Below are 27,723 nucleotides of genomic sequence, written 5' to 3'. Positions count from 1 at the left end.
CGTGACACAGTAATTCAGTTTTACTAGCAAACCAGAGATTAAAGTAACCCTCTTCCAGCCTCGGGAGGAGTGTGGAGGGCCAACACACTAAGATGCCAGGACACACAGTTTGGAAAGCTCTGTCCCACACCCCTTTAGACCCCGCTCCCCCGGCACAGTCTCACAACAGCTCAACTTCAACCACAGAACTGGTGTGAGGGAAATACCTGCCATAGGATTAAATGGAGCGGGGATATTTACTGCCTTCCTAGGAGCCCCTACTTCCACTTACCTCACAATGAGATAGAATAGGATTTGGAGTAACTCCACATCCAGTCAAAGCACACCAATGCCCACATATAAGCTCTCACCAGAGAGACAATAACCCTGGACTCTGAGACTCTGCATTCTCACTTGCAAACCAGTGCTCTATCAACCTAAAGTATTACCACAATAAAAACCCAGCAACCAATTAACATTTCTTGGCCTTATAATTTTGAATTTGAAGGAAACCCCGGAAAGACTCCTTAGGTTTTTCTCAATGCTTGGAAATGAATTTTCACAGTCCTAGATTTCATATATGATTACATCAAGGTTCTTTGGGTGAAGTCTCTTACCAAGGCACAGATATCCTCTTGTGCGGGGAAAAACACCCTGTTCAAAGAACATTCTGTTAACCACAGTTATTATTGTAATGCTCTCTACATGGGGCTACCCTTGAAAATGGTCCAGTAGTGGCAGCTGGTGCAGAATGCCACTGCTCAGCTGTTGCACCGAGCTGCAAGAGGAGACTGCATCAGTTTTGATCCTCAAGGGGCTGGTACTATTGAACAAAGCCCTGTATTACTTAGGACCAAGTACTTGAAGAAGCACCTTCCACAGAACCTTCCAACCCAGATTCTCCAATTGCAGCGAGACGGACTGGTGACAGTTTTGTCAGTGGGAGTGGGAAAGAGGGTGGTGATATGAGGCACTGGGGTTCTTGATGAGGGGGGTATTTATGGAACTCTCTCACAGGTGAAATCAGGCAGTCCTCTACCTTGGCTACGTTGCGGGCCTTCGAGTTTAGTTTGGTATGAGACTTCACTGTGGTTTCAATGAGGTCTTCAAATGTTGTATGATTTATTGAAGGCGTATCCAATGTGGTACCCTCCAGATCTTGCTAGTCTTCAACTTCCAACAGTCCCAGAAAGCCTGGTCAATAGTCAGGGATAAGTAGTCCAAAAACATCACATTGGGTAGCCCTGATTTATTGTATTATTGTATGGTGTCTGTCACCCTGAGCTTCATTTTGGGAGGAAGGGCAGAGTACCAATGTAATTTATTAATACACACATTAACATTAGTTGTGAGAGTAGCTGCAAGGTATCAGTGAATGGAAGGACCATAGCAGAGCATCCATCTGTTTTGTGTGCCAAAGGTCCGTGCTTCAATCTCTGGCATGTCTAGGTATGGCTGGGATAGACTTCCTGTGTGAAACCTTGGAGAGCTCTTAAGCTAGGTGGACCCAAGGAACTAACATAACATAATATAATATAAGGTAGCTGCCTGTGATCCTATGGAACACAACAGCAGATTGTGCATCCCAGAACATTGGAGAATACCTAACGTGTCTGTTCTGTATAGAAATAAGTGCTGGTATTTCAGACCTCTGAAATACAGGAAGAAATTCAGATAAGGAGAATTTCAGATACACCCGTATACTGAACACATCCTTAGCATTTCTGCAGAAAATCTCCCTCACCCCTACCACGCAACTGGGAATCCACAAGAATCCAGTACTGTTCAAATTAAATAAATACACAACTCAAACCCATATATGTTTCCTGGAAAGAACATCCCATTGTGTCCAGTAATGATGACTCCTAGGTACGTGTGAACAAGGTTACAGCCTATAGGCAAATAGGCACAATTTGTATAATTGATTCTAACAGAATCTTGGATGAAACAGAGTAAATTGTTCAAGTATCATGAGACTGTTAGTGCAGAATTCTAGCTCTCTTGAATTGTAGGGTCAGACATCAGATGCCTTTTGTATCTCTCCCTCTAAACTAATGTAGTAAGGAACAAATGTAAGAAATGTAGTAAAGTGTGAGACTTTAAACTTGTGCCTCCTACATAAGAACAATCCCAACAAAAATACATTAGAGGGATTCAAGAGTATATTTCAAAACACAATTCATTGGGCAGTGATGAAATTGTCCAGTAGGTGGCTGACATCCCCCAGAAAAAGACTGCACTTTCCTATATATCTACTGTACTCACAGAAGGAAGCTTGCTATGGTGCGAAGCAGGGAGAGAGCTGACGTCCCAGAGATCCTGCCTCTAGGATTTGAGTGTTTAAAGGAGCTGCTCCTCACCTTTGCTGCAAACGCAGCCTGCAAGTGCAGGATCTGAAAGGGCTGGAAAGAGCAGCAACTACCAAAAGTTATTGCAAAATGCAACCCCTTCGTTTCGACACTGAAACCTCACTAGGAGTGTTGGTAATGGACTATGGACGGCTTTGTGTAGACCACTGCTCAGTCTTTGCAAATTGGGGAAGTACTTATTCCCAGGCCTCATGAACAGGAGAGAGAGCAAAGTTTTGAAACAGAAGCTATGCTGATGCTTCCTTGTTTTGAATGGGCTGGGTTTCTTCTTGTGCATGTGTTTCCTTCAGTCACGTCACATATTCCATTTCTGCCAATCACCACTAAGGGACGAAATCTGCTCGAAAGAATTTATGAAGCTTTTTTCTTTTTCTTTTCTTTTTTGGGTAAAAATATTAATCAGGCAAGCATTTTTTTGGTGCGCCAAAACTTGACAATGTCTTCTGAGGAGTGCATTATGCTAGGTGTGGAGTTGGATGGCTTCATTCTTTGCAACACCTCTTCTGCTCAACATGCAAATCTGTCCTTCCTGGATGAGGACTTGTTTTACTATCGGTTCCTGTATGCAATTCCAACCATTTATGGGATCATCATCTTGATAGGACTCGTCGGCAATGTTACGCTGATCAAAATCTTCTGCACCGTGAAGTCCATGAGGAACGTCCCCAACTTGTTCATCTCAAGTTTGGCTTTTGGAGATTTGCTTCTTTTGCTCACCTGTGTTCCTGTGGATGCCAGCAGGTACTTGTCTGCTGAATGGCTGTTTGGTCGGGTTGGATGTAAACTTATCCCTTTCATACAGCTGACTTCGGTGGGGGTGTCCGTCTTCACCCTCATGGCTCTCTCTGCTGACAGGTAAGCAGCTGTGCCTAAAAGTCTTCTTGAGGTTCATATAGTACGGTGTTTTAAAAACCCAAGGCTCTTTGTGGATCAAGTTTGGTTTTGGAGTACTGTATGGTTGAAGTTATGTTTTTCTCCTCCCTCTGAAAAGTTTACAATAAAATAATAATAATGGGTTGCTTAAAATCTGTACCTAAAGCTATATAAGTTAGACATGACAAAATAGCTACCTTTCCCAATGTGGAAACTTGCTGTGCCCTTCACTTTCAGTGTTCTTAATATGCTTAGCCCTAATTAAACTACTTTTATTTTGTGCTTTTTTAAAAAATTCAGTGGGAAAAAAAATTGACTCTTAAAAACAAATAAGGGTCAAGGGAACTGGGATGTCATTATTCATACCATAATTAGACCCATGTTATTTCATCAGCTATTTCATTTGGGCTATTTCCTTCCACATAAATTGATTTAGAATCCATTACAGTTAACAGGTGTTGAGTGGAAAGTTATAGAGTTGCAGTTATCTATCTTTCTGCAAATTGCTTTCCTCTACGTTTTAGGAACCTGATGAGAAAACTGTTCATAGAGGAAACAGCTAAAACCTTTAGTACATTGTTAAACCCTATTTCTACAAGCATTCAGAATGTATGTTGCAAAATGAAATGTAGCAGACTTTATGTGCCAAACGTCTTTATTGATTCTGAAGACTGTAAAATCCTCTCGTGTGATCTATACTGGAGATTTCCTACACAGACCTGCTGTCTATGACAGAACTTTGCAGATAATCAGGTCTGCACAATTCTATAGCTAGCAAGGTCCTTCTACAAACAGGATGAGTTTTACTGAATGAACAGAAACAACACTATGTTATGAACCTCACTGAGCATTTCCCTAGTAAAGAAAATGAATTGCCCTCTCATTCACCGCCACAACCAACCTGGTATTCTGCATACATACACACACGGCAAATAAGTGAGCCCTTTGCTACACAACAGTAATAAAGGTGTGTTCAATGAAACAATAATTGTGGAAATTATTCCTGAATAGTACTTGCCTGCATTTCTGAACAGGCATGCATAGGACTGCACTATAAATTACTGAATCCCCTAGAATAGGATCTTCACAGGAACACAGCTCAGCTTGTGGTGCTGATCATGGCCAGGTTCCAGGTTCCATCCCCATATGGGACAGCTGCATATTCCTGCATTGCAGGGGTTGGACTAGATGATCCTCAAGGTCCCTTCCATCTCTACAAGTCTATGAGTCTATGGTTCTATTGCTGTCTCATCTGCCTTTACTGTTGCAAGTGACTTGGTTTGTTTGCTCAATTACTCATCCTATCCTGAGTTATCTGTTTTGGGGGGGATATCTGCCTGTTCTTTGCTTGTGGTACAGTAGTCTGGCTGTGTGTATTAAATCTGTAGGACAGGGGTGGGCAGCCTGCGGAACTCCCACTGTTGGACCCCAGCTCCCATCAGCTCCATTCAGCATGGCCAGCAGGCAGCATTGTATTCCAGCAAACTCTGTTAAGCAGCTCCATTGACAGGAGTTAGCATGGGGAGGAGGCTGTGAGAGGGTTTCAGTTATGATATTTTGAAGGGCTGCCATCAGAAGTCACTTCCCTCCTAAAGACTCACAGAAGAATGCTACTGTCTTTCTATTGTTTTTAAAACTGGGCTCTGCATAATCTTAGCATGTGAGCTGTAGACATCCAGCCATGGCTCTTGCATCTCAAAAACAACTTGTGAATCAAACACAGATTCTTGGATTTCAGGAGGCGGAGATTCCCTTAGGATATTTGTTTTTAACTGGTGAAAGTTCAGCAAGGTTGCCTGGCACAGCCTTGACAGAAGGTGGGTAGTCGGAGGCCAGAGGTGGAAAGAAAGTTCCCCTCTCCTGTGGGTGATCCGTGTTGTCAGAGAACTGTCAGCAATGGTGCATGCATCCCCACTCCCACCTGAGGGATGGATAAAGGGGTTCCTTCCCCTTACAGGCACCTTATTCTGCATGCAAAGAATTATCCAAAAGGATAGGACACGCGCTAAAACCACTTTTTGTGCATTGATTATCCTAGAAGCAAATGAGCAAAGCATATACTTCATATGAGAACAAAAGCTAAGAAGATTCAACTTTTCAGTTCAGGAAAGAAATGTGTAAAGGGAAAGATGACAGGAGCTGTAAAATCCTATATTAACTGAATCAGACCATTGGCCCATTCATTCATTCAATTTCATAAAATTTATAAGTAAAGGTAAAGGGACCCCTGACCATTAGGTCCAGTTGTGACCGACTCTGCGGTTGCGGCACTCATCTCACTTTATTGGCTGAGGGAGCCAACGTACAGCTTCCAGGTCATGTGGCCAGCATGACTAAGCTGCTTCTGGCAAACCAGAGCAGCACACGGAAACGCCGTTTACCTTCCTGCCGGAGCGGTACCTATTTATCTACTTGCAGTTGATGCGCTTTCGAACTGCTAGGTTGGCAGGAGCAGGGACTGAGCAATGGGAGCTCACCCCATCGCGGGGATTCGAACCACCAACCTTCTGTTCGGCAAGCCCTAGGCTCTGTGGTTTAACCCACAGCACCACCCACGTCCCTATAAAATTTATACACCATTGTTAAAAACAAACAAACACACACTCATACCTCAAAAGCCTCAGACCACCTGGCTCAGTATTGTCTACAGTGACCAGCAATGGCTCGCAAGGATTTCAGAGAAGGATTTCTCCCAGCTTCTGGGAGAGATGCTGGCGGGTGAAACCTGGGACCTCTTGCGCACAAAGCAGATGCTCTACCACTGAGCGACAGCCCCTCCCCATTAATATTCCGACTGTTAAAACTAAAGGAAAGCCAGGGAAATTAAGATGAGTAGATGTGCAACCGACATCTGAAGCAAAAATGGCTAAAGGTATTATCAAAAACACCCATAGCTCCAGTGATGTACTGGAGCAGGAATGCTGGGTTCATGGGAGGAGCGGCAGCAGGATCTGCAGGAGCAATATTTATCAGTGTTGTAAGCCTGGCTTGGGGGCCGTGGGTGGTTAAACCACAGAGCCTAGGGCTTGCCGATCAGAAGGTTGGCAGTTTGAATCCCCGTGACGGGGTGAGCGCCCGTTGCTCGGTCCCTGCTCCTGCCAACCTAGCAGTTCAAAAGCACCACAAAAAGTGCAAGTAGATAAATAGGTACCGCTCCGGTGGGAAGGTAAACGGTGTTTCCGTGTGCTGCTCTGGTTAGCCAGAAGCGGCTTAGTCATGCTGGCCACATGACCCGGAAGCATGACCCTCGGCCAATAAAGCGAGATGAGCGCTTCAACCCCAGAGTCAGTCACAACTGGACCTAATGGTCAGGGGTCCCCTTTACCCTTTACTAAGCCTGGCTTGGGCGCAGGGCAGAGAGTTGCAGTAAAGGATGTGCAGCATTTACCTGGGAGGAGCCTTTTCTCCTTCATAACACTAAAACTCATGGGCATCCAATGATGCTGACTGTTAGAAGGTTCGGGACAGAGAGCCCTTTCAGTAGTCTACCAGATACTTCCAGTATCTGAAGTGTTTCAAGTGCTGTGAGGCCAATAATTTATTGGGATGTGGGGAGAGGGAAGGAATACATTTTGCAAATATCTAGAGCCCAAATGGTGCTGATTAAAATTTCTGAAAGAGGTACAGAGCCCATCCAGAGAGCATTGTCCAGGCTTTGAACACCCAGCTTTGCACAAGAACCTCCCCCCCCACCCCCCAGAGTCCTGGCAGATAAATGCTTTGCACTGTGTCAACATGAAAAACGGTGGTTACCTGATCAGGAGGGAGCAGCGGTGCGTGAACTCAGTCACTCTCTCTCCTCTCAGCAGGTGCAAGAGCCACCTGTTTCGTAGTGGACACACAGCAGAGAATCAATATTGTGAAGCTGTAAAAATGTCTAGGAGTTTGCCTTTTCAAGCTGATACCAATTTGATTGCTTCCTGCTTCTGAATTACAAGAATAGTTATTAATTCTCCAGGGTTTTGTTTGTTTTTTTAAAGGTCTCCATTGCTAATCTGCCGGTCTGTGCATGTGTTGCATGTATACAGCACATGTGGGAAACTACAACCCACATGTATACGTTCAGCTGGGGGAATCAGCTTGGCAGGTAGGCAAAGCATGACATCACCCTCCACTCTCCACCAAGGCAGTGCAGTGCATTGGCAGGGTTCAAACTGTTGGCCTATCAGACCAGAACTGGGCAGTGAAGCTCATTGGTTGACCTTGGACCAGGTGCACTCTCTCTGCTTAACCCACCTCACAGGGCTGTGGTGAAAGCAAAAGGAGAAAAAAACCATGCACACTGCACTGAGCTCAATGGAAATAAGGTGATATATAAATGCAGTAACAGACCCTCCAAGTGTCCTTATTTTCCAGGAACAGTCCCAGATCTACAGAAGCCATCCCGGTTTATGATTTGATCCTGGAATGTCCCACTTTTTCTTCGGACATCCCTGTTTTCATCAGAGAAATGTTGGAGGATATGGAATAGGCTGCCCCAACCCTCAGGATTTTTTTCACATGGCACTCACCTGAACTCAGTTCCGGCATTTCCCAGGTGGGTGCCATTGGCATTTTAAGAGAATAAGGAAGGTGTTCCTGGTGAATTCTGGCTTTTCTTCTTCTAGACTGGGCACCTCTATTTTCATCAGACGAATGTTGGAAGGTATGGGTAGGATGTCCCTAATTTCACTGGTGAAATGTTGGAGGGTATGAGTAATATTAACTGTCTACCAAAAGCCATCAAAACTTCTTGGGCAAATGCCCTCCTATAAAACGAAGCAATACAAAACACCAAACCTGAGTCTCTCCTATGTGTGCATACACAATACAGTGGTACCTCGGGTTACATACACTTCAGGTTACATTCGCTTCAAGTTACAGACTCCGCTAACCCAGAAATAATACCTCAGGTTAAGAACTTTGCTTCAGGATGAGAACAGAAATCGTGCCGTGGCGGTGCTGCTGCAGCAGGAGGCCCTTTAGCTAAAGTGGTACTTCAGGTTAAGAACAGTTTCAGGTTAAGAATGGACCTCTGGAACGAATTAAGCACTTAACCAGAGGTACCACTGTAATTAGAACGGCAGCTGGACTGCTCTCCTAGAAAGTTGTTTCCTGGAGATTGCTTCTGAATAGGGCCTATCATACTCTGTGCCTTGTGTGTGTGTATAGCTAGATATGATGAATCCACAGAATCTTAAACATCCTGGGTTGCTTGCCACTCTGTCAATACAGCAGAAGACTTCATTACATCCCTGTTTACAGTGCGCATTTCTTCAGCTCCCCTGCCCATCTCCACCATGCAGTGCAAACAGCCAGAGATGCTGAGTGAGAGCAGATGGTTCAAGTGCAGCAAACTCAGAGCTGTTATGAGCAGCACGTTTATCCATGACCAAAGCAAAGGGCGTTTGGTGAGGTCAGCTAAAGGGCTGCAGTGGTTGCAGCTAGCTAGGAAGGAAAAAATATATTTAAGAATGAGAAACAGATACAATTATATGGGCACCGGGTGTTGTTTGTAGGTGCCTATCAATCCTGATTATAAGCTGGACCTTCACTGCACCAGATAAGTACTGAATGGAATTGCAACACATTGTCCCATTCCTCATAAAATATACCAGCTGGAGAAAGATGATGATGATGAGTGGTGGCATTAGCATCAATATTATTATAAATTTGATTTATAATTCCTCCCTTCATCAAATGGTCCCGAGGCAGGATACACATACAGTAGAACAAAGCTTTAAATGCAAAATAAAACCCAACAGTAGAAAAAAGTGCCAATTAATAATGCCTTGTGCACAAACAACAATATTACATAAGGAATATATAACAACAGCTAAAACTGAACAAGGTACAGATAAACAGCAAGTGATAGCTAAAGAAGCATATTAAAGACCATCATCAAAAGGTAAACAACGTCAACATCAGAGACATCTTGGAGGAAAGGCCTTTCCAAAGATGTGGTGCCCCCACTGAGAAGGTCCTATCACTCACCAATGCTCCCAGTGCTTCAGCAGGTGGTGGGACAGCAATAAGGGGCTTCTGTGTTGGCTATTTCAACACTGGCTTGCTCAGGAGGCTGTGCAAAAGGACATAATTTAAGACTGGGGTTGTCATAGAACATGCCTACTACATTATTGTTATTACATTATTAATATTACATTTACCCCAAAACCTCAGATTCTTTAGCCACTTCTCTACATCTGCTCTTGAGCATCTTGAGCAGGCATAGGTAAACTCAACCCTCCAGATGTTTTGGGACTACAACCCCCATCACCCCTAGCTAATAGGACCAGTGGTCAGGGATGATGGGAATTGTAGTTCCCAAACATCTGGAGGGCTGAGTTTACCTATGCGAGATCTTGAGAATTACTTTGTGATGTAGATTATACCTACTATGGGTGAAGGATTCCACTGTGTATTCTGCTTATCCCCCATCAGCAGGAGAGCTTGACCGCTCGCAAAACAGCTCCACCACACAAGAGCACACCAAATGCCTAAATATTGGCCAGGTAGAAGCAATCTCTGGCAGCAGCTCTGATGGCAGCAGCCAGCACAGTCCCTCAAAAGGGGGTAAGGTGGTGCAGAATCTGCTGGATTCTGTGTGGACCCTGCTGCCATTATGTGACAGCAGCAGTCCCAGTAGGGCCTTTTTGCTCTGCTGGACAGCTCCGCTGGTTAGAGCATGGTGCTGATAACATCAAGGTTGCAGTTCAATACCCATATGGGGCAGCTGCATTTTCCTGCATTGCAGGGGGTGGGGTTAGAATCAGTGATGGCCAAACTTGGCCTGCCAGCTGTTTTGGGACTACAATTCCCATCATCCCTGACCACTGATCCTGTTAGCTCTGGGTTACATGATCCTCAGTATCCCTTCCAACTCTACAATTCTATTAAACCTCGGCTGTGAATTTGACATTGGCTGTGCTGCTCCGTCAGACCACAGCTGACTGGAGGTTAGGATTACCTCCTGAGTTAGCGGCATGGAAGAAGGGATCTGAACTCTACTTCCAAACTACCGGACCATATGGTCCTCACCATAGGAGCCAACTCCTAGGGACCAAAGTCCCTTTGCCTTACCCCTAATAACATATTTGAGGGAGCCAACCCTCTCCCCACCAAGTTGATGGGCATTGCCATTCAAATGGTGTGTGCATGCACCACATCTTGTGATCGATTATTAAAGTTGGCACCCCTGGTCCTAGCTGATCGGTAGTTCCTGGGAACAGAAGGACCAATCACAGGGCAGAGGAAGATAAAGGCAAGCCTAAATGCTGTTTCACACAGTTCCTTGCATAAATGCCTCAATGAATCTGCACCTCTCATTTCTATATAATTGTACCTCGTTATGAACTCTGATTCTTGTTTAGATCAATCATGGCAGCAGTGAGCAGTTTTCTGTGCTTTGTATTCTCTCCAGCTCCAACTGGGAAGATAGGCCGAATTTCCTTTTCAGCACATCTGTCTATGTTCTGCGTAAGAAAATGACATATCAAAATAAATCACTAGCAGTTAAGTCATTAAGGAAAATAATCCCTCTGAAAAGGCTTTAAATAGCACAGGGCATACTGCAGCAGCCCACTGACAGAGTGAATGGAAACACATCAGATTGTTGAACATTGTGCTCCCTGAGCCACTTATGAAATAATAACCCTATAATTATAGAAATTAATTATTTCTGTCCAAAAAGAGCTAGAAATACGAGGAGTGGTGAAAATAAGGATCTACAAAACATGAGCAGCTGACATGTTGCAGTTACCTGTAAGGATGTGTCTACTTGGCATGTGTTTCTTCGTAAGGTGATACCATCTCATTTTTACATTGTGCACACTTAAATATATAATTCTTAAAAATCTGTTTGTAACCCTCTACACACAAACTTCCCTGGAAAAAAAGCCCCAAGGACTAAACATTGGAAAAAATTAAAATTATTACAAAATATTACAATACTACAATATGATAGACACTTATCTTTTGTTTCTTTGTTATGTGCTATGTATTGTTTTATACTATACTGATATTTGTATACTAAAAACGTTCTTGCATGGGGGGATCCATACAAAAATTCAGATTTAAATATGAATTTAAATAATTCCCCCCCCCCCCATGTATGCATTTCTAAAGCATTTTATCCCAAAATGCACATGCCTTACACATTTGGGTACATTTCCTTGAGCCAAGAGCTGCATTTCAAAATTCGGAGAAGTTCAAAACCTGCAGGCTAGTTCTGTATACCACCTCTAGGAGGTGTGAATTATGTAAGTCAGCTTGCTTAAAAATGCAGGCCAAACAAAATTCTTTTGCATCCCTGGTGGCAGGCTTCAGGCAAGCATCTCTGCAAGATACGGTTTTTGATATTCAGTGTCCACATCCTGCACCATGTTTGTGGACACTCGTGATTGGATGGTCATTGGCAGAATGGCTATATCAGCAGACCTTTTGAAGGGTGAAGGGAATTCAAAGATGTCCACAGAATTCAAATTAGAAACACTGAAAGAACATCACTTGCTTAAATTACTGCAAGTAGCTCAGTTGGTAGAGCATGAGACTTGGGTGAAGCTGATATCCCATTGTTGCTCCAGAAATTTCCCCATCGCTCTGTCCCATTGTTTTCTCTTATTTTTATCGACTTCTTGCCCGTTTTCCATGGAGTTGTTCTCCCCTTCCTTTTGCTGCACACTATCTTCTATCTATTAAAACACAACTACAATTGGTAAAGGTAAAGGGACCCCTGACCATTAGGCCCAGTCATGACCGACTCTGGGGTTGCGGTGCTCATCTCGCCTTATTGGCCGAGGGAGCCGGCGTACAGCTTCCAGGTCATGTGGCCAGCATGACTAAGCCACTTCTGGTGAACCAGAGCAGTGCACGGAAATGCCGTTTACCTTCCCACCGGAGAGGTACCTATTTATCTACTTGCACTTTGATGTGCTTTCGAACTGCTGGTTGGCAGGAGCTGGGACCAAGCAACGGGAGCTCACCCCGTCGCGGGGATTAGAACCGTGACCTTCTGGTCGGCAAGTCCTAGGCTCTGTGGTTTAACCCACAACGCCACCCGCGTCCCTACAACTACAATATTATAACCTAATTACTTCTGTTGCTCATATCTCAAATCCTGCTCACGAATTCATCATACCATAATATTTTTTAAAATATTCTGAAAAAGGGCATCCATTCTTCCAACCTTTTGTACTTTTCAAAGCACGAGGAAATCTGGACCAAACTCACCTTAAGGTTATCCTGTATTATCAGCCGATAGTGGTGGCTGTACTGGATGAGAAGCGTCTGTACGATCAAATAAATAAGGAACTTGACGAAGTCACAAGTAGTTCTTTTCCGTTCGCAGGAATATATTTTTATATGCGACATCGCTCAAGATGACATTTCTCTCCAGTAATGCAAATGTTTGTAGCCCACTCTCCTGTTCTAGGAAACATTTGGATCATAATGTTTATAACTGCATACCTGCATCAGTCTTCCACTGTGTTCTTGCCTTTCCAGGTAAACAATAACCTGGAAAAAAGCATTTATCATGGTAGCAATTTCCAATCTGTAGAATTTCTAGTAGTACAATCTTTCTTTAAATAACATACACACAAAAAAAAAGCACATGGGCAGATGAACACCCTGTTTCTGCTAAGGTCCTACAAGAATAATATTAATAGATTTACTGAATAGATTACATATTTTTTTTAATTGAGGCCAACTCAAGCCATCTCCAAGGGAACCTGTGTCTGAACTTTGAAAAAGAGCAGGACGTTGAGTCCTGGATATTAATTGCTGATAATGTTGGACTGTGAGTTTTGAGAGGCCACTTGTTTGTGGGTTCTGTGCAGAACATTTGCTGCACCTATTAGCTGACATTGCTTGGGACTGAGATTGGATTAATCACTCTGCTAAATGGCGCTGTGGGTTAAACCACAGAGCCTAGGGCTTGCTGATCAGAAGGTCGGCGGTTCGAATCCCCGTGACGGAGTGAGCTCCCGTTGCTCGGTCCCTGCTCCTGCCCACCTAGCAGTTCGAAAGCACGTCAAAGTGCAAGTAGATAAATAGGTACCGCTCCAGCGGGAAGGTAAATGGCGTTTCCGTGCACTGCCAGAAGCAGCTTAGTCATGCTGGCCACATGACCCGGAAGCTGTACGCCAGCTCCCTCGGCCAATAAAGCGAGATGAGCGCCACAACCCCAGAGTCGGTCACGACTGGACCTAATGGTCAGGGGTCCCTTTAAGGTAAAGGTACCCCTGCCCGTACGGGCCAGTCTTGACAGACTCTGGGGTTGTGCGCCCATCTCACTTAAGAGGCCAGGGGCCAGCGCTGTCCGGAGACACTTCCGGGTCACGTGGCCAGCGTGACATCGCTGCTCTGGCAAGCCAGAGCCGCACACGGAAACGCCGTTTACCTTCCCGCTGGTAAGCGGTCCCTATTTATCTACTTGCACCCAGAGGTGCTTTCGAACTGCTAGGTTGGCAGGCGCTGGGACCGAGCAGCGGGAGCGCACCCCGCCGCAGGGATTCGAACCGCCGACCTTTCGATCGGCAAGTCCTAGGCGCTGAGGCTTTAACCCACAGCGCCACCTGCGTCCCAGGGGTCCCTTTACCTTTACCTAAATATGCTAGAGAGAAGAGCAGCCTTGCTAAATGGGCTCTTGCTGCAAGGCAGTAATCTTGGCATTACTACTATGTGGAGTGGCCTATTTCTGTCCATCTCTCTGTCTCTTTAGGGATGTGTGTCTGCACACATGAAACACTGGAAGAGAGCAGGGTCTCACACACTGGACAGAGGCATCCTGGTTCCCGGCTTGATATTTGCTGCATTTTTCTTCAGATATTCTATTTCTCCATGGGGAGAATGTTTCAGGATAAATGTTTCAAGATATATCATGTTCACTAGTAGCTTCTCACGATTCCTAATGTTCTTTGGGATATTCTAAGGGTTGTGAGTCCTTTGAGATTCATAACTCAAAGAATCTGTCTTAAGTTTTAGATGATGATGATGATGATGATGATGATGATTAATATAAAAATGAAGCCCCATGAATGATAGTGTTGGAATTTGCTTTATTTAGCAGGATGCCAGGGGAAAATAGGGTTCTTCAATGCCCAAATATGGTTTCCCAAGTAAATCCCACCAATTAGTTACCATCTCAATGCATCTATATCAGGGATTTAAGCTGCCATAAATTCTGATGGCAAATAATAAAAACATGCACATGGAAATAGGGAACAGAACCAGAAGTGTAGCTTCAAAGGTTGTACAGCACATCACATGAAACATTTCAGATGAGTTTGGGCTGCTTATCTGTAAGTACAGAGCTTGGTTGCAGGTTTCTCATAATGTTCTTTGTTAGCCTCTGCAAGGATTCCAGCAATTACACTTCTCTATCTACTATAAGTTTCTCCAGCTCCGTATTTGCCCATCGTCATTCCTGACTAGCTACGCTTTATGTCACTGTGAACTAAATCAGTTACTATAGCAACTTCTTTGTCTTGGTCCAGGTAACTAGGAACGTACTCACTTAAGCCATTAACTTCCAGAGTGACTCACCTGGGCATTTTTCTCTTTTCTACAAGCTGATTTTGGCAACCACTGTTGCTTTCACCCTGAGGTGATTGCAACCATAATTTTCCTTGTAGGAAGAAAGTGGCTGGAGGTGGATTCAGACTAGCTTATATTACTGTCCACCCATGCAAATCCACCCTCAGTTTCAAAATCAGTGCCAAGACAAACAATCATACTTGTAGATAGTGGCTAACTGAAGATGAACTGCTGGATCTTTTTAAGAACCGTTGTAAAAATTCAGCATGTCTCCAAAATTCTATTATCCCAAAATCATACTAAAACCTGGGATGTATTATTGTTTTATTTGGTTATTTGTATGTTTGGCTGGGAACAGACCACGTCCAAACATTTCACTCAGTTGATGTTAACTCCCAGATATCTGACTAGATTTCTGAAACTACCGCAGCAAAGAGCAGCTATTAAAATGCATTTAGGATGTGCTATTAACTGAAAGAGGTGCAGGACAGAATTGACTCAGGAACTGGGTAAGGTTATATTACCAAAGCAGCCTTTTTTGCTCATGTTTCCTCTGAGCTAAACAGTAGCTATTGCAGAGCTTTCTGAATATTTCTTATAAGGGTCATCCCCATACTGTCCACCTGCATCTCAGCTGGAGTTCTGGAGAAAGACTTTTTAAGTAATTGAACCAATTTTCTGACTAGTACAAAAGCACTGAACACACACAAAAAACTTATCTAATTCAGGAGAACTGATTAAAGGTTGTTAAAATCTAACCACCCATACACTGTGGTCTTTCAGACAATTCGTGGTTAGTATTGATGAGCTGAGTGGCTTTGCGCCATTGCTGAGGAGTGTTTGCTTGATGCTTATGACTGATACTTGATGATCCACTAGGGCTCCCACTATTCATCTTGTACACAGGCAGTAGCAATGGGTAGGGTGCTGCTGCTTACCTGACCATGGAGTACCAGGAGGGCAAGTGAAGTGGTGGTGAGGTTGGTGTGGTGGAAACACATTGGCAGAGCCAATCCAGTGTTTCTCCTGGTGTGTTTGCACCACACCAATCTCGTTGCTGCCTTGCTCTTTCTCTTTGCCCGCATGGTACACCACAGGGACAGCAGTGATGGGAGGTCAGGTAAGCACCCCTGCCTTACCAACAACTGCTGCACACAGGTCCCTTCAACTTAACCAGTCCTGGGCCAAATGTTGCTATTGAAGGTGCTTATGTGTAGATCATCATATTCCTTTCTGCTGGTCAATGAACACGTTTGTTAATTCTGGGCTTCCATACGAAATGCATACACATAGCAAATAATCTACTAAAATGGGAGAGAGAGCAAGGCAGAAAGCACAGCTATTTTATTTTTTAAAAGCAGCTATTCAGTAATTACACATCAAGCAATAACATAATTGTTTTTTAACCTTTTTGGCTCAGTTGGGAAGTGTACAAACAACAGAAGTCTTCCCACTGAATTAAAATTAAAAATCTGGATTAAGCAGCAGTGAGTATGATCGAGCCAAAGTTAAACACTTTTATGCCCCATGGGAGACATTGAATGAGTGCTTGACTCTCCCACTCACATTAATTTTCTTAAGAATGTGCTTATCTTGATCAAATAGTAACAGCCTTCTAGAGCAAACACAAATGAGATCTGTTCCACACATGCAATTTGACATCACAGATAATTGTTTACATAAATTAGTTGATTTGAACAAAAATAGGAATGCACTAGGGGTGGGGAATTAAGTGCCATGTTTTATCATAAAATAGTAAAGGAGCCCAATGAACTGAAAGGATATATCCAGGTGTTTATAGTAGCAGTCCCTAAAAATGACATTTTGTGTAGCCATACATCGTTAATTAACAACTGGAAAAATACCACTTGTTCAGTGTCTTATTGAGCTGCATCCTGGGTTGGGAAGGTATAATACTGTAAGGGAAGAGAATAAATTCCAAAAGCACGTGGAATGTGAGCTATCATTCTGCCCATTAAAGGTGAGTGAATCGTCTGGTGGTAGCAGCTGATGAACTGGATTCCTAGTCCAGAGATGGGGATCCTGAAGTTCTGCAGAAGTTGTTGGACACACATCAGCTTCAGTCAGCTTGGTCAATAGTCAGAAATTCTGCATTTTCACAGTGCTGCTGAATGAGGAAGGCCCTCCCTCCAAGCACTTGGAGGGAAAGGAAGCTTTCGTACCTTAACAATTCCATAGCAAAACCCAGCAGTTCCAACTAACAAACTGCCTCACCAGCCACCACTGTCTGCTAGTCACAGTGGAGATTAATCAGTTCAAAGATTCTGCTGTTTTTCATTCATAGGCTAAAGCTACAGACTGCAGGAGAACATTAGGTTTCTGCTCAGAATGATATCCTGTGATGTGACATAACTGTGTTGTGTGTTTCTTTGCCTACCGCCTGCAAGAGTCAGGGAAATTTACATAGAATCATAGAACTGTAGAGTTGGAAGGGACCCCAAGGATCATCTAGTCCAACCCCCTGCCATGCAGGAATCTCAACTAAAGCATCCATGGCAGATGGCCATCCAACCTCTGCTTAAAAACCTCCAAGGAAGGAGAGTTCACCACCTCCCAACGGTGTCCACTGCATTGTCGAACAGCTCTTACCACCCGAAAGTTCTTTCTGAGAACCTACTTTCTTGTAACTTGAATCCATTGGTCCGAGTCCTACCCTCCGGAGCAGGAGAAAATAATCTTGCTCCATCTTCCATGTGATAACCCTTGAGATATTTTCTCTTATGTCAATAATGCTTGTCCCTTCCACCTGAATAACTAGATCAGTCAGATTTCCATTCCCCCAGTGAAATCTTGTGCGTCATAAGTGGTATCAAACACTGAAGCATCTCCTCCAGAAAACATTGGATATTAATTCAACATGAAGGTACAGGGATTTTGACTTTTCTCAGGAGGAGTTCTGTCCTTCTTGAATGATACAGTCATTAACTTTGGGAAAGCAAACTAAGGCAAAAAAGACACAATTACAAGGGATAAATTAGATATGATTTTCATTGTTTGAATGCAATTAAAATGCATGTTCCTTCTTTTTTTAAAAAATGTCAGTAGCAGCTGTACAGGGGTCAGGTAAGAAGGTTAGGAAGGGAAGTTTAACACCCCATCCCACTGTGGTCTAGATTCAAATTACGCTCCCACCTGAAGCTGCTCTTTGCATCAGGAAGGAAACCTCCACTGCACCGAAGGAGGCTATTCTCCCTGATGCAAAGTGCAAGACAGCAGAGGAGGGACTTTTGTCCAATATATGGTAGATTTGTACTAAGAGGTACAGAATTAGCAACACTGGGCACAGGGAGAAATCCCTCCAGGAAATGTAGCCAAACCAAACACAAGATGGACTGGCACTTTCACCTGCTGTCACTCTGAATGTTATGTGCTGTCCTCCTTTCTGTTCTCATCAAAAGGAGCCCCTTATGAATGCTATTTATATACATATTAATGTCCACATTAATGAAAAGGAATCAATGTCATGGGCAATCATTTTACAGGCTGAACTATTTTTCCTAAAAAAGTTTAACGTTTTTCAAAATAGCCATCAGCCATGTCAGGCAAGTCTTTGGTAATCCTCACCATCACAGATTCAGACCCACTGTTTCTATGTGTGTTGGAAGGTGCCCAGAGTGGCTGGGGAAACCCAGCTAGATGGGTGGTGTATAAATAATAAAATTATTATTATTACTGGGAATGGGGGGAAGGGAAGAGTATAATCCAGTTTTTATGGCCAAACATATTTTCTCATGTGAATAAGGTGCTAATCAAGGCACGTTTGACCCAGTAGGTTCATCCTTATGGTTAGTAACATAATTATTTTTCTTGTCCTTAGGTATAGAGCTATAGTGAGACCAATGGACATTCAAGCTTCCCACGCCCTGTTGAAGATTTGTTTGAAAGCTATCATGATCTGGATTTTATCTATGCTGCTTGCCATTCCTGAAGCTGTGTTTTCAGACTTGAGACCTTTCTATGACAAAGGCACTAACAAAACATTCATCAGTTGTACACCCTACCCACTGACCAATGAGCTGCATCCAAAAATTCAATCCATGGCTTCCTTTCTCATCTTTTACATAATTCCCCTGTCTGTTATTTCAGTATACTATTATTTCATTGCCAAAAACCTGATACGGAGTGCTTACAACCTACCGGTGGAAGGAAATGTCCATGTTAGAAAACAGGTATGTCTTATTTTGTTTGCAAGTAATTACTACCCAAAGCCAAACTGGGAATGACATTTCATTACAAATAAAGAGAAAGGTGTTTCAAAGGATCCATTGAGCAAAGAGGTATGGATAAATTATGGTACATTGCAGCTTGTCATTTGTGTATATTTCATGAGTGGGAGTCTCAGTTCCTTCCCGTTTGTCCTTTTTTATTTACAGCTCTAATGACTTTAAGTATTTGGAGTTCAAAGACTGTTTCTATAAAGCAATTCCATAAATACATTCATGTGGAAAAGTGATGTGAGGATTAGGTACATAATATTTCTGGGGAAGGACTCAATAACCAGCACCTTTATGTCCATCCAGTCCACCTGACTGGTTCATGCCTCCAAGAAGGATATGGATAACAAATCCTAGTGACCTTTGCAAACATCAAACATCGGAAGGGTCACAGGATCCCCACCCCTGCTATATACTCACTGGAGAGTGAGCCCCATTGAATACAGTTGGCCCTTACCTCTGAGTAAACATGCATAGGATTGCATTTTAAATTGTGCATTAACTAGAAAAAAATTGGGGTGGAATAAAAGTATCACACTGAATAACTTGTGGGTGTTTTCCAAAAACAACTAATGCTCTTTATGTTTTCTAAATTATACGAAGCATTCTTCTTGTATTTCTTGCTCATGCTTGATTCTATTCTTCCTTCTGCACCTCTGACAATAAGCATTGAATATATGCAGAGTAAAAAGGAGAAGCAATGTTTCTCACCAGCTAAGGGAAACAGGAGCCAAGATTAAGTCTGTAAAACAGTGGTTTCCCCTTTGAGTTTCAGACAGTGCCTTTTGTCTCTTTCAGAAACAAGTATTGCTTGTTTATTGCATTACCTTCTGCCTTCATAATGTCCATGCAGGTGGCAGGAGCAACAAGTATTAAGTTAAGATTCCACTCCATAAAGTATATATGATTTGCCTTCACAGAAAAGTCTATCACAGAACTTAATTGTTAGTTTGATCTTTGAAAAAAAATTGTTTCTCAGCAGGCCTGTGTCAATCACCTGTTGTCAACTCCATACCTTTCAGTCTATGCAACTGAGAGGAATAAAAGATCTGAAGTGACAGTGATAGATGACAATGGCGGTACTGTTGCTGGCTTCCCTCTTTCAAGGTGGAATAGCTGCTTTTCTGAGAGGCTAAGCTCATTACTTGTTGACTGATTATTTTGTGAGATATAGTCACTGCTCTCTAGATTTCTCCATGGCTGTCAGTGTCGAGATACAGAAAGTTGAAATGAAAATCCTGGCCAGATTGCACCCCACTGAATAGAATTGCTGGGATTGAATGAAACTGCTGGGGTAGATCCGGCATTGGTACAAGTGTTGGGATGGAGCTGCCCTCCTGAAATTGGTTTTACCATTGCTTACCCAGATGAGGCTGAGTTGGGCAATGGCAGCAGTGAGCTCAGAGTTCTGTGGCCACAACACCAATCTGGTGGTCCTACCAGTGCAACCTCACACCCACCCAGCCTCAGTCCCATCTAGGTAAGAAGCTGCAGTGCTGGTGCTGTGAGAGTGACTCCAGCCTATGCCACATGCCACTACTGAATAAATCCACAGGAGTGTATGGCCAGAAGCAGAAATAATTGCAGGCAGGGTCTGAGCTGAGAAAAGCATCTTGTGTGGGGCTGGAACAAGGGTATAGATGGGCAGGCAAAAGAACGGGAAAGGAGGTTAGGGTGGTAGAAGACTGGGAGATGTTCAGGGAGGTAAGGTGTCAGGTAATACTACTACTACTAATAATAATAATAATACCCCACCCATAAGACTGGGTTGCCGCAGCCACTCTGGGTGGCTAGCAAGACTGAGAAGGTCTGGCTGATGCCCAGGCAAATGCCCAGGCCAGATCTGAAAATATTTATAACCAGGCCATGTAAAGAGGAACCAAATGGCTGTCCGGTTAGGGGTCGTCTAGAGGTGGAATTATGCTCTGAACCGGAACACTGTCAATGTTGATAGTGCTGTCCATCTGCTAGGCAATGAGGCATAGGCAGCAGTATTCTGCATGTATCTATCTGTGGTTTGGGACCAGAATATAAAAGAGTGTCTGCCCCAGTTTTGAAGGGACATTAGGATCCAAGTACCTCCATTATCCACACATATTGACTACTTCAGCTCCTGCACACCCTTTGCTTTGCTGCCCCAACTCACTAGCAAAGAGCAGGAATTGTGGGGGCAGCATTGCCATTTACTCTGCTTTTCAAGATTCTCATTTTCGGCACTGTCAAAAACAAAGAACAGGATTTTTCCTCACATCTCCACTTTGTTCTCTTTGCATACTTCAGTTTTTGTGGCTTTGGGGAGCATGGGAAGCTGTGATGTCTTGGTAGGACTTAGATGTGCCCATTTTCTGTATTTAACTGAACTGGAAACACCACTGAAAAGTATGTTTATGCATTTCTTGTCCACAGGATACTTTCTTCACATAACTATGACATGGGAGTTCTGCTCCCTGCAGCAAGGCTCCCCTCTCCTTACATTTGTACAAAGATCAAGTTACCAACGATGGGACAAACATGGATAGAACCATAGAGCAATATGTTCCTTTGCTCTTGGTATGCAATATGGTGTTCCATAATGGCAAATCTTAACTGCTGTACTTCACTGTATGTATGCAAGGTGTCATAATGCATTTAACTAGGCCCATGGAGCTGCAGTCCTTTGCATTCTTACATGGAAGTAAGTCCCGTTCGACTCGGGGTCCAGCAAACATGGATAGGACTGGACTGTAAACATATTGTGGTGCCCACTCTGTGGAAAGCCCTCCCATCAGATGTCAAAGAAATAAACAACTATCTGACTTTTAGAAGACATCTGAAAGCAGCCCTGTTTAGGGAAGTTTTTAATGTTTGAAGCTTTATTCTGTTTTTAATGCTCTGTTGAAAGCAGCCCAGAGTGGCTGGGGAAACCCAGCCCAATGGGTGGTGTACAAATAATAAATTATTTCTATTATTTTTATTAATATTTCAAATGGATTTATTTCAAAAGAAAATGGAGTTTTCGAAGGGGTGGGAGAAGCATGACTATATTTCAGAGATTGCTAAACTCAGTGCAGAACAAAATCACCCTGTCCTCTGTTAAACTGAAATAGTTTCCACATCTTCTATTGAATGTTGTTGACCATGTTGTTCTTTTCAGATGGAATCGCGAAAACGCCTAGCCAAGACAGTGCTGGTTTTCGTCTGCATCTTCGCTTTCTGTTGGCTGCCCAATCACATCATCTACTTATATCGATCGTACCATTATTCCGAGGTGGACACATCCATTCTGCACTTTATCACTTCTCTCTGTGCTCGGATCCTGGCATTTGCCAACTCTTGCATTAACCCCTTTGCACTCTACCTGCTCAGCAAAAGTTTCAGGAAACAATTTAACCACCAGCTTTCATGTTGCAAAGCCCGCGAGCTCATGAAGTCCCAGAGCAGAAGCACCATGCGGATGGCGTCCCTCAAGAGCTCCAACCAATCAATGGTCGTGTTCAGCTTCATCAATGGCAACCACCCCTGCCACGAGGAGAATGTATAGGGTGCACCACAGAGACTGAAAACGGTCACAAGATCTGTGTAGCCATTGCTGCTTGTTTTGTTTTGTTTTGTTTGTTCCTGTAAGTAACAAATGTACATAATTGCACAGAGAGGCGGACAGTGACCAGAGAACAAACTGACAGCATGCGAGCAAGGTTTAATGCAGAGCAGAAGGGCTGCCCACATCTGCACTGTCATTTTTAGGGTCTTGCATTATAATATGTGGGTTCCTTTCGATTTCTACTGTTCAGAGATGAATGTTGAAGGCATCCAAGTCCTCATCAGATTATCAGCCTGTTCCTTTGTTAGCCTTGTACAGAAGACTGCGGAGGGAGGAAACTTTTTTGGTACATGCAGGTTCTGGAAGAAAGTCAGGGTTATTATCATTATCGTTATTTATTGCTAAAATGAGCCAGTCCCCCATTTTGTCCTTCACACTGTACGGAAACAGCCACAGGGTCCAGAGTAGAGCCAGCTCTCCATCTTCACTGTCCCACACTCCACTCTTCTGGACCCATAATACCCACTGATAAGGCATTCTCATTCCCTTTCTGTGAAATACCTGCATAGATGGGACAGTCCTAGTAGCCGAGTCAGATCAGTGTAGTACATTTGCACTTGCACAACAGGTTAGCACATATGCAGAGAGAGCACGACCATTTTCGGAGATTGGCCAGAAGGCTTTCCCCCCATTTTGTCTGGTAGGATGCTAACTTCTTACTTACACCATTTTAAATGAGCAAGCCTGCAACAAAAAACGAAATAACAAAATGATGTAAGGGACTCCCTGGTTCTATCTTACCTGCCCACCTTCACTCATGCTTAAGAAAACACCTTTATGGTTTTGCTTTTTGCACTAAAGTAAGGCAGCATTTCTAAGCATGCTTAGTTTAGAGTAAAACCTATTAAATCCAAAGTGATGTCATCCAGGGATTTTTTAAAAGGAATTTTCACTGTGGCAGAGGGCAGGGGAATGAACGCAAAAGGGCACTTAAAAATCATGCAACAGTGCATTTTTCATCTTCACTTGAAATAATTAAACACACATTGATTTAAATAGGCAAATGTCTTGGAACATATATTCTAATAGTAAATTGTTGTAATTTAAAGAAACTTGGCATTTAAAATGAAACTAAAATGTCCAGAACTCTCTTTTTTTATAATCCATTCAGCATAAATCTCCTGAGCAGGCTGACATTGTCTCCTGACTTTGATTGAAAAAAAGTGGACAACAGCTGGTTGAGGATCACAACAGGCTGTACCATGCCCATTCAGAGCTGGGTTTGGCCATGCATTAACTACCTGTGTTTGTGTGTCATTATGCAGGGACACAATTATTTTTAGTTTGCGCTGTGTGGTGAGAGAATTGCAATTGCTGCCAGACATTATTGCACCATGCTATAATTTATAGGAAACAGCTAGCGAAGATACAGAGACACTGAACATCCTAAATCACTCCAATGTGGGAGATGGGGGCACTTTAGAAATTACTTCCCATGGTTCCCCTCCTTCTTCTATGCAAGAAAGATTCTAGCATACAATATCAATTCTGTCTTCACAAGCTGTGTGAGTAACTATGTTTATAGCAGACCTTGGATAGCAGACAGCTTAGGGTCCTGTTCTTTAGAAGATGCTCTGCTAAAAAAATTGTTCAGCAGCTTGCACACTTTCCAAACAAATTGCACATGCGTTTTGACTGTTAACAAATCTTCAATTCTTTCACTTTCACCATGACCAGCAAAGTTAAATTTGGATTTGGATTCACATCTCCAGGGAAAGGACCTTCCTTCTTTAATTGTAGCTTTCTGATTGTTGAATCTCTACAAGTAAGTATGCCAGGAAAGATGCTCTTATCACATTATAGATAATATTGTAGAACCTGGTGCACATCTAGGCTATTCCTGTTTTGTTAGCCAAATTTGCTTTAGCATCCCATGTTTTCAGTAGACCATGGGCTTCTGATTTTTCTTTTCTATCTTCAGTCTTCTTAAGATCTACCCAGACTTTCTGGCAACTAGTCTGGTTGAGCAACACTATTATTAATGAGGTGGACATGGTGCTGTATAAACCATACATAGTGATTTTGCAAAAATTGTTTTGATGCGAGAAAGACAGAACCCAGTAGATTTGTTTTATTCTTTGATGTGTGGAAGTAGGTGTTCCAAGCTAATAGGCTAGCCTTCCAGATCTTCAGCTCTGGAACAGTGGTGATGATGCAGCAAGGTCTGATCGGTGAGCACAGCACCAAAAAGTCAAACTTTCTCTAATGTGCTGATCTCTTAAATGTTTCCCAAGACCAGAGTTCTTCGTTGTGTTTGCTGATTCTCCAGTCATTTCCATCCGTTTCTTGACATCAGAACTACATTATTTCCAGGCTTCTTTCATGTAGTTCATCAGAAACTACATTATTTCAGGGCTTCAAGCAAACCTTTAGCCCTATTCTGCTCTGGCAGATGCATCAGTAGGAAAAGATTTCTCCAATTTCCATTTGTCATTGCAGTTCTACAACTGCATTTGTTATCTTCTGTTTGCTGACACTGCCATCAATGGGAATACTGAATGCCAAACATTCATCAAATTTACATTTTTATTCTGTGGCACTGATACTTGCCAACACTTCTCTGTAATAAACAAGATCTCTGCAGTGATTACATGCTGGTAGTTTCACGATCAGGTCTTTCATCATTCATAAGGCACTCTAAGCGGCTGGTAGCAAGAGTGATCAAGGACCAGATATGCAGAAATAGTCTCCCCACATGCCAAAGTGACTATGAATTTGATATTTTCTGCATTTTGTGTCTTCCGTATTTTCAGCCATGGATGTTTATCACTGCTTTTCTCCCAGTGCAGCTCTATTGCCTGCTGATGCACTTCCAAATTGAGGTGATTCACAATTCTTTTAAAATGACCATTTCTGTCAGATCCCAGTGAAGTCAACACAGTACTAATTCTTAAAGTACTTCTTTGCTTCCTCTATATATTCTCAGCACATTTTACAGCTGACACGCTGACGCATCTTCCTATCCTTAGCTGTGCAGGAGATTCTAATTCTGGAAAGCTTTTTTTACAAGCTAACTCACTCCTTTTTCGATGGTTGTTGGTTTCCCCCCATTCTGCTTTCAGGTTTTGTCATATCCTTTTCCTGGCAGTGTAACTCCAATTCCTGTATGGGATTGACAATCGAGACAATAGTGGTCACAACAGCAGGCAGTGAAGACCGCTTGGCAAACTTACTTGTCAGCTTAGTATTTTGCAACAGCTCGTTGACATTCTTTATGTTTCCATTTTGCAGGTCTTTCAGCATTTGGCATTGTGCCCCACATCTCAATGCCCAGATCAGAATAATATCAATAATAGCAGCTTGCACTGAATTCCTGGCACCCACTTTGTCCTGAACTATGTTTCACTGGAGAATTGGCCTGAATATTCCCTGCCAACCAGTGGCAGCTAGTGAACTGGGAAGATTATTTACTTTTACGTTTTTAAAAACAAACAAACCAAGCTTCTCTTGGACCCTTCTGCAGGAGAACTTCCTGATAAGACACAAACTTTTTGGTAAAACATGGGATACTGTCTGCCTATAGAGAAACCCAGAATCCCTATGGGCCAGTCCTGTCCTATGTCCGATATGATCATTAAGCAGTGCCTATATTGCCAGTTAAGTAGAGTAGCTACCCCCAACGGGCTGACTGGGCTTCCATTCACCACAATTTAGCCTTTACAAAAAGTAGCAAGTCTACCTTCAAACTTCCCACAGTTCAGACTTTTGAAGATTCAACTGGAGAGACCAAGAAGAGAGCAACAAACTTCCCAGAGAGAGACAAAACCTTCTTCCATCCAGGCAGGTTTGCTGGGAAAGGGGAAGAGTTCCAAGGGGGACAGCCTGAAGGGAAACAGAGTTCCTGACTCACTTTTCTACTATAGCCTAGCAACAACAGTTACCATTTTAAACATTCACAAATTTATTTTAAGTATGATCATCCCTCCATATGGATTTGAGACTCCAATATAATAATAGCTCTCACCCTTTAAAATAACTAAATAGTCTGGGCCTGCCCTGGCCTGCCCTGAATTCCACTCCTGCTGCTCTTAGTCAAAATGACTCCCAAAGCCCTGGAAACTACCTTTTTCTCCTCCTTCTTCCCACCCTAGTTTACACACAAGAGTCCGAAAGCCTTGAATCTCCTAAATAGGCCTAATTAAGCCATATGGGTTATGTTTTGCATAAAAGAGGATGGCAAACCCTAAATCTCAGAGTCCAGATGAAAACACAAACAGCATCTAAATGTTGTTTCCCCCCCAAGGTAAACCGATATGTAAAAGTAAATGTAAAATCAAGGAGAATTAAGAGGGCTCTTCATTGCAGGGGGATTCATGAAGGCTGGGGGAGGAATCCCCTCCATTTTATACAAGACATGCTTGGATTATGCTGCACATCTATGAAATGAGCAAAGCGAAGGATTTTCATATTTTCAACAGCAGCAGCAGAGAGGCGGTGGTGAAGGCAGGCCTTGATTAGAATGGTCAAGAATCTCTAAGTATTTTCAGTACAGTATTAATTCATGTTGTGAAAAAAATGTGAGGAGAGTTGTGTTTACCGGGGTTGTGTGGCCCCCTTCTGAAATAAGCCGTATGTTGTATACAATCTAAATGTGAAAAGTGATACCATTAAATAAATGTAAGTTTAACTATGTTTACAACAGTGTGCATTTTGCCATATTGGGGGGTGGGGGTAGGGTAAAGCACAGCACTTTCCCAATGTTTCTTAAATGTTCAGGAGATGTATTCATGGATACAACTGTGTCATATAGAGCTTTAGGCATGTTTAAGAATAAGGAACAACTGCAAAGTGAAACACACGATGCTTTTTTTTGTATATTGAGATATGTACTATGTAGTAATAATATGCGGTGATAGATATTAAAAGCTTAACACATTTATTCTACAACAATGTGTCTGGCTAATGCCACTAATAGAATTGCAATTTTCTAATATTATTGGGTTATGGTTATGATAAGTTCGTGGTTTATCCTGTCAATTCTACAATTTCGGAATCTGACATTTGCTCAAAGCAAGGAGAGGGGTTAACTGGTAGTTAGCAGCTAGCAGGTTGACCAAAAATGTTTGGGGTTTATCACCTCTGCTAAGAACATATTTAACTACCTTAAAACTGGCCACTATCTTTTAGCCTCAGCTGTCCAACTATAGCATGAAGATAATTATTTTGGCCTATC

At 42.9% G+C, this 27,723-nt stretch overlaps 2 protein-coding genes across 2 annotated transcripts in view; one reads left to right on the top strand and one right to left on the bottom strand.

Annotated features, from left to right (window-relative positions):
- Positions 1-2,110: 2,110 nt before the first annotated feature.
- On the top strand, positions 2,111-27,177 carry GRPR (gastrin releasing peptide receptor). The gene is made up of 3 exons (XM_079972874.1): positions 2,111-3,203; positions 18,574-18,925; positions 22,104-27,177. Exons 1-3 carry the CDS (start codon positions 2,578-2,580, stop codon positions 22,488-22,490), a joined length of 1,365 nt encoding a protein of 454 aa, XP_079829000.1. The 5' UTR covers positions 2,111-2,577; the 3' UTR covers positions 22,491-27,177.
- LOC307214293 (uncharacterized protein) overlaps positions 9,198-27,723 on the bottom strand; it is a 52,822-nt gene continuing 34,296 nt past the window's right edge. The window contains exons 6-7 of the mRNA XM_079973116.1: positions 10,543-10,672; positions 9,198-9,279 (exon numbers count right to left, since the gene is read on the bottom strand). Coding sequence (XP_079829242.1) covers positions 10,547-10,672 — 126 coding nt within the window. The 3' untranslated portion in view covers positions 9,198-9,279; positions 10,543-10,546. The remainder of the gene's footprint in view (positions 9,280-10,542; positions 10,673-27,723) is intronic.

The sequence above is a fragment of the Podarcis cretensis genome (assembly GCF_951804945.1).
Source record: "Podarcis cretensis genome assembly, chromosome: 4".
NCBI classification, from domain to species: Eukaryota; Metazoa; Chordata; class Lepidosauria; order Squamata; family Lacertidae; genus Podarcis; species Podarcis cretensis.
This window is presented reverse-complemented; position numbering and strand designations above follow the sequence as displayed.

Excerpts from the sequence above, each read along its gene's own strand:
- GRPR (XM_079972874.1), top strand. The coding sequence starts at position 2,578 with ATGCTGATGCTTCCTTGTTTTGAATGGGCTGGGTTTCTTCTTGTGCAT. Across the intron at positions 3,204-18,573 it reads ATGGCTCTCTCTGCTGACAG|GTATAGAGCTATAGTGAGAC; the intron begins GTAAGCAGCTGT and ends TCTTGTCCTTAG. Across the intron at positions 18,926-22,103 it reads ATGTCCATGTTAGAAAACAG|ATGGAATCGCGAAAACGCCT; the intron begins GTATGTCTTATT and ends TGTTCTTTTCAG.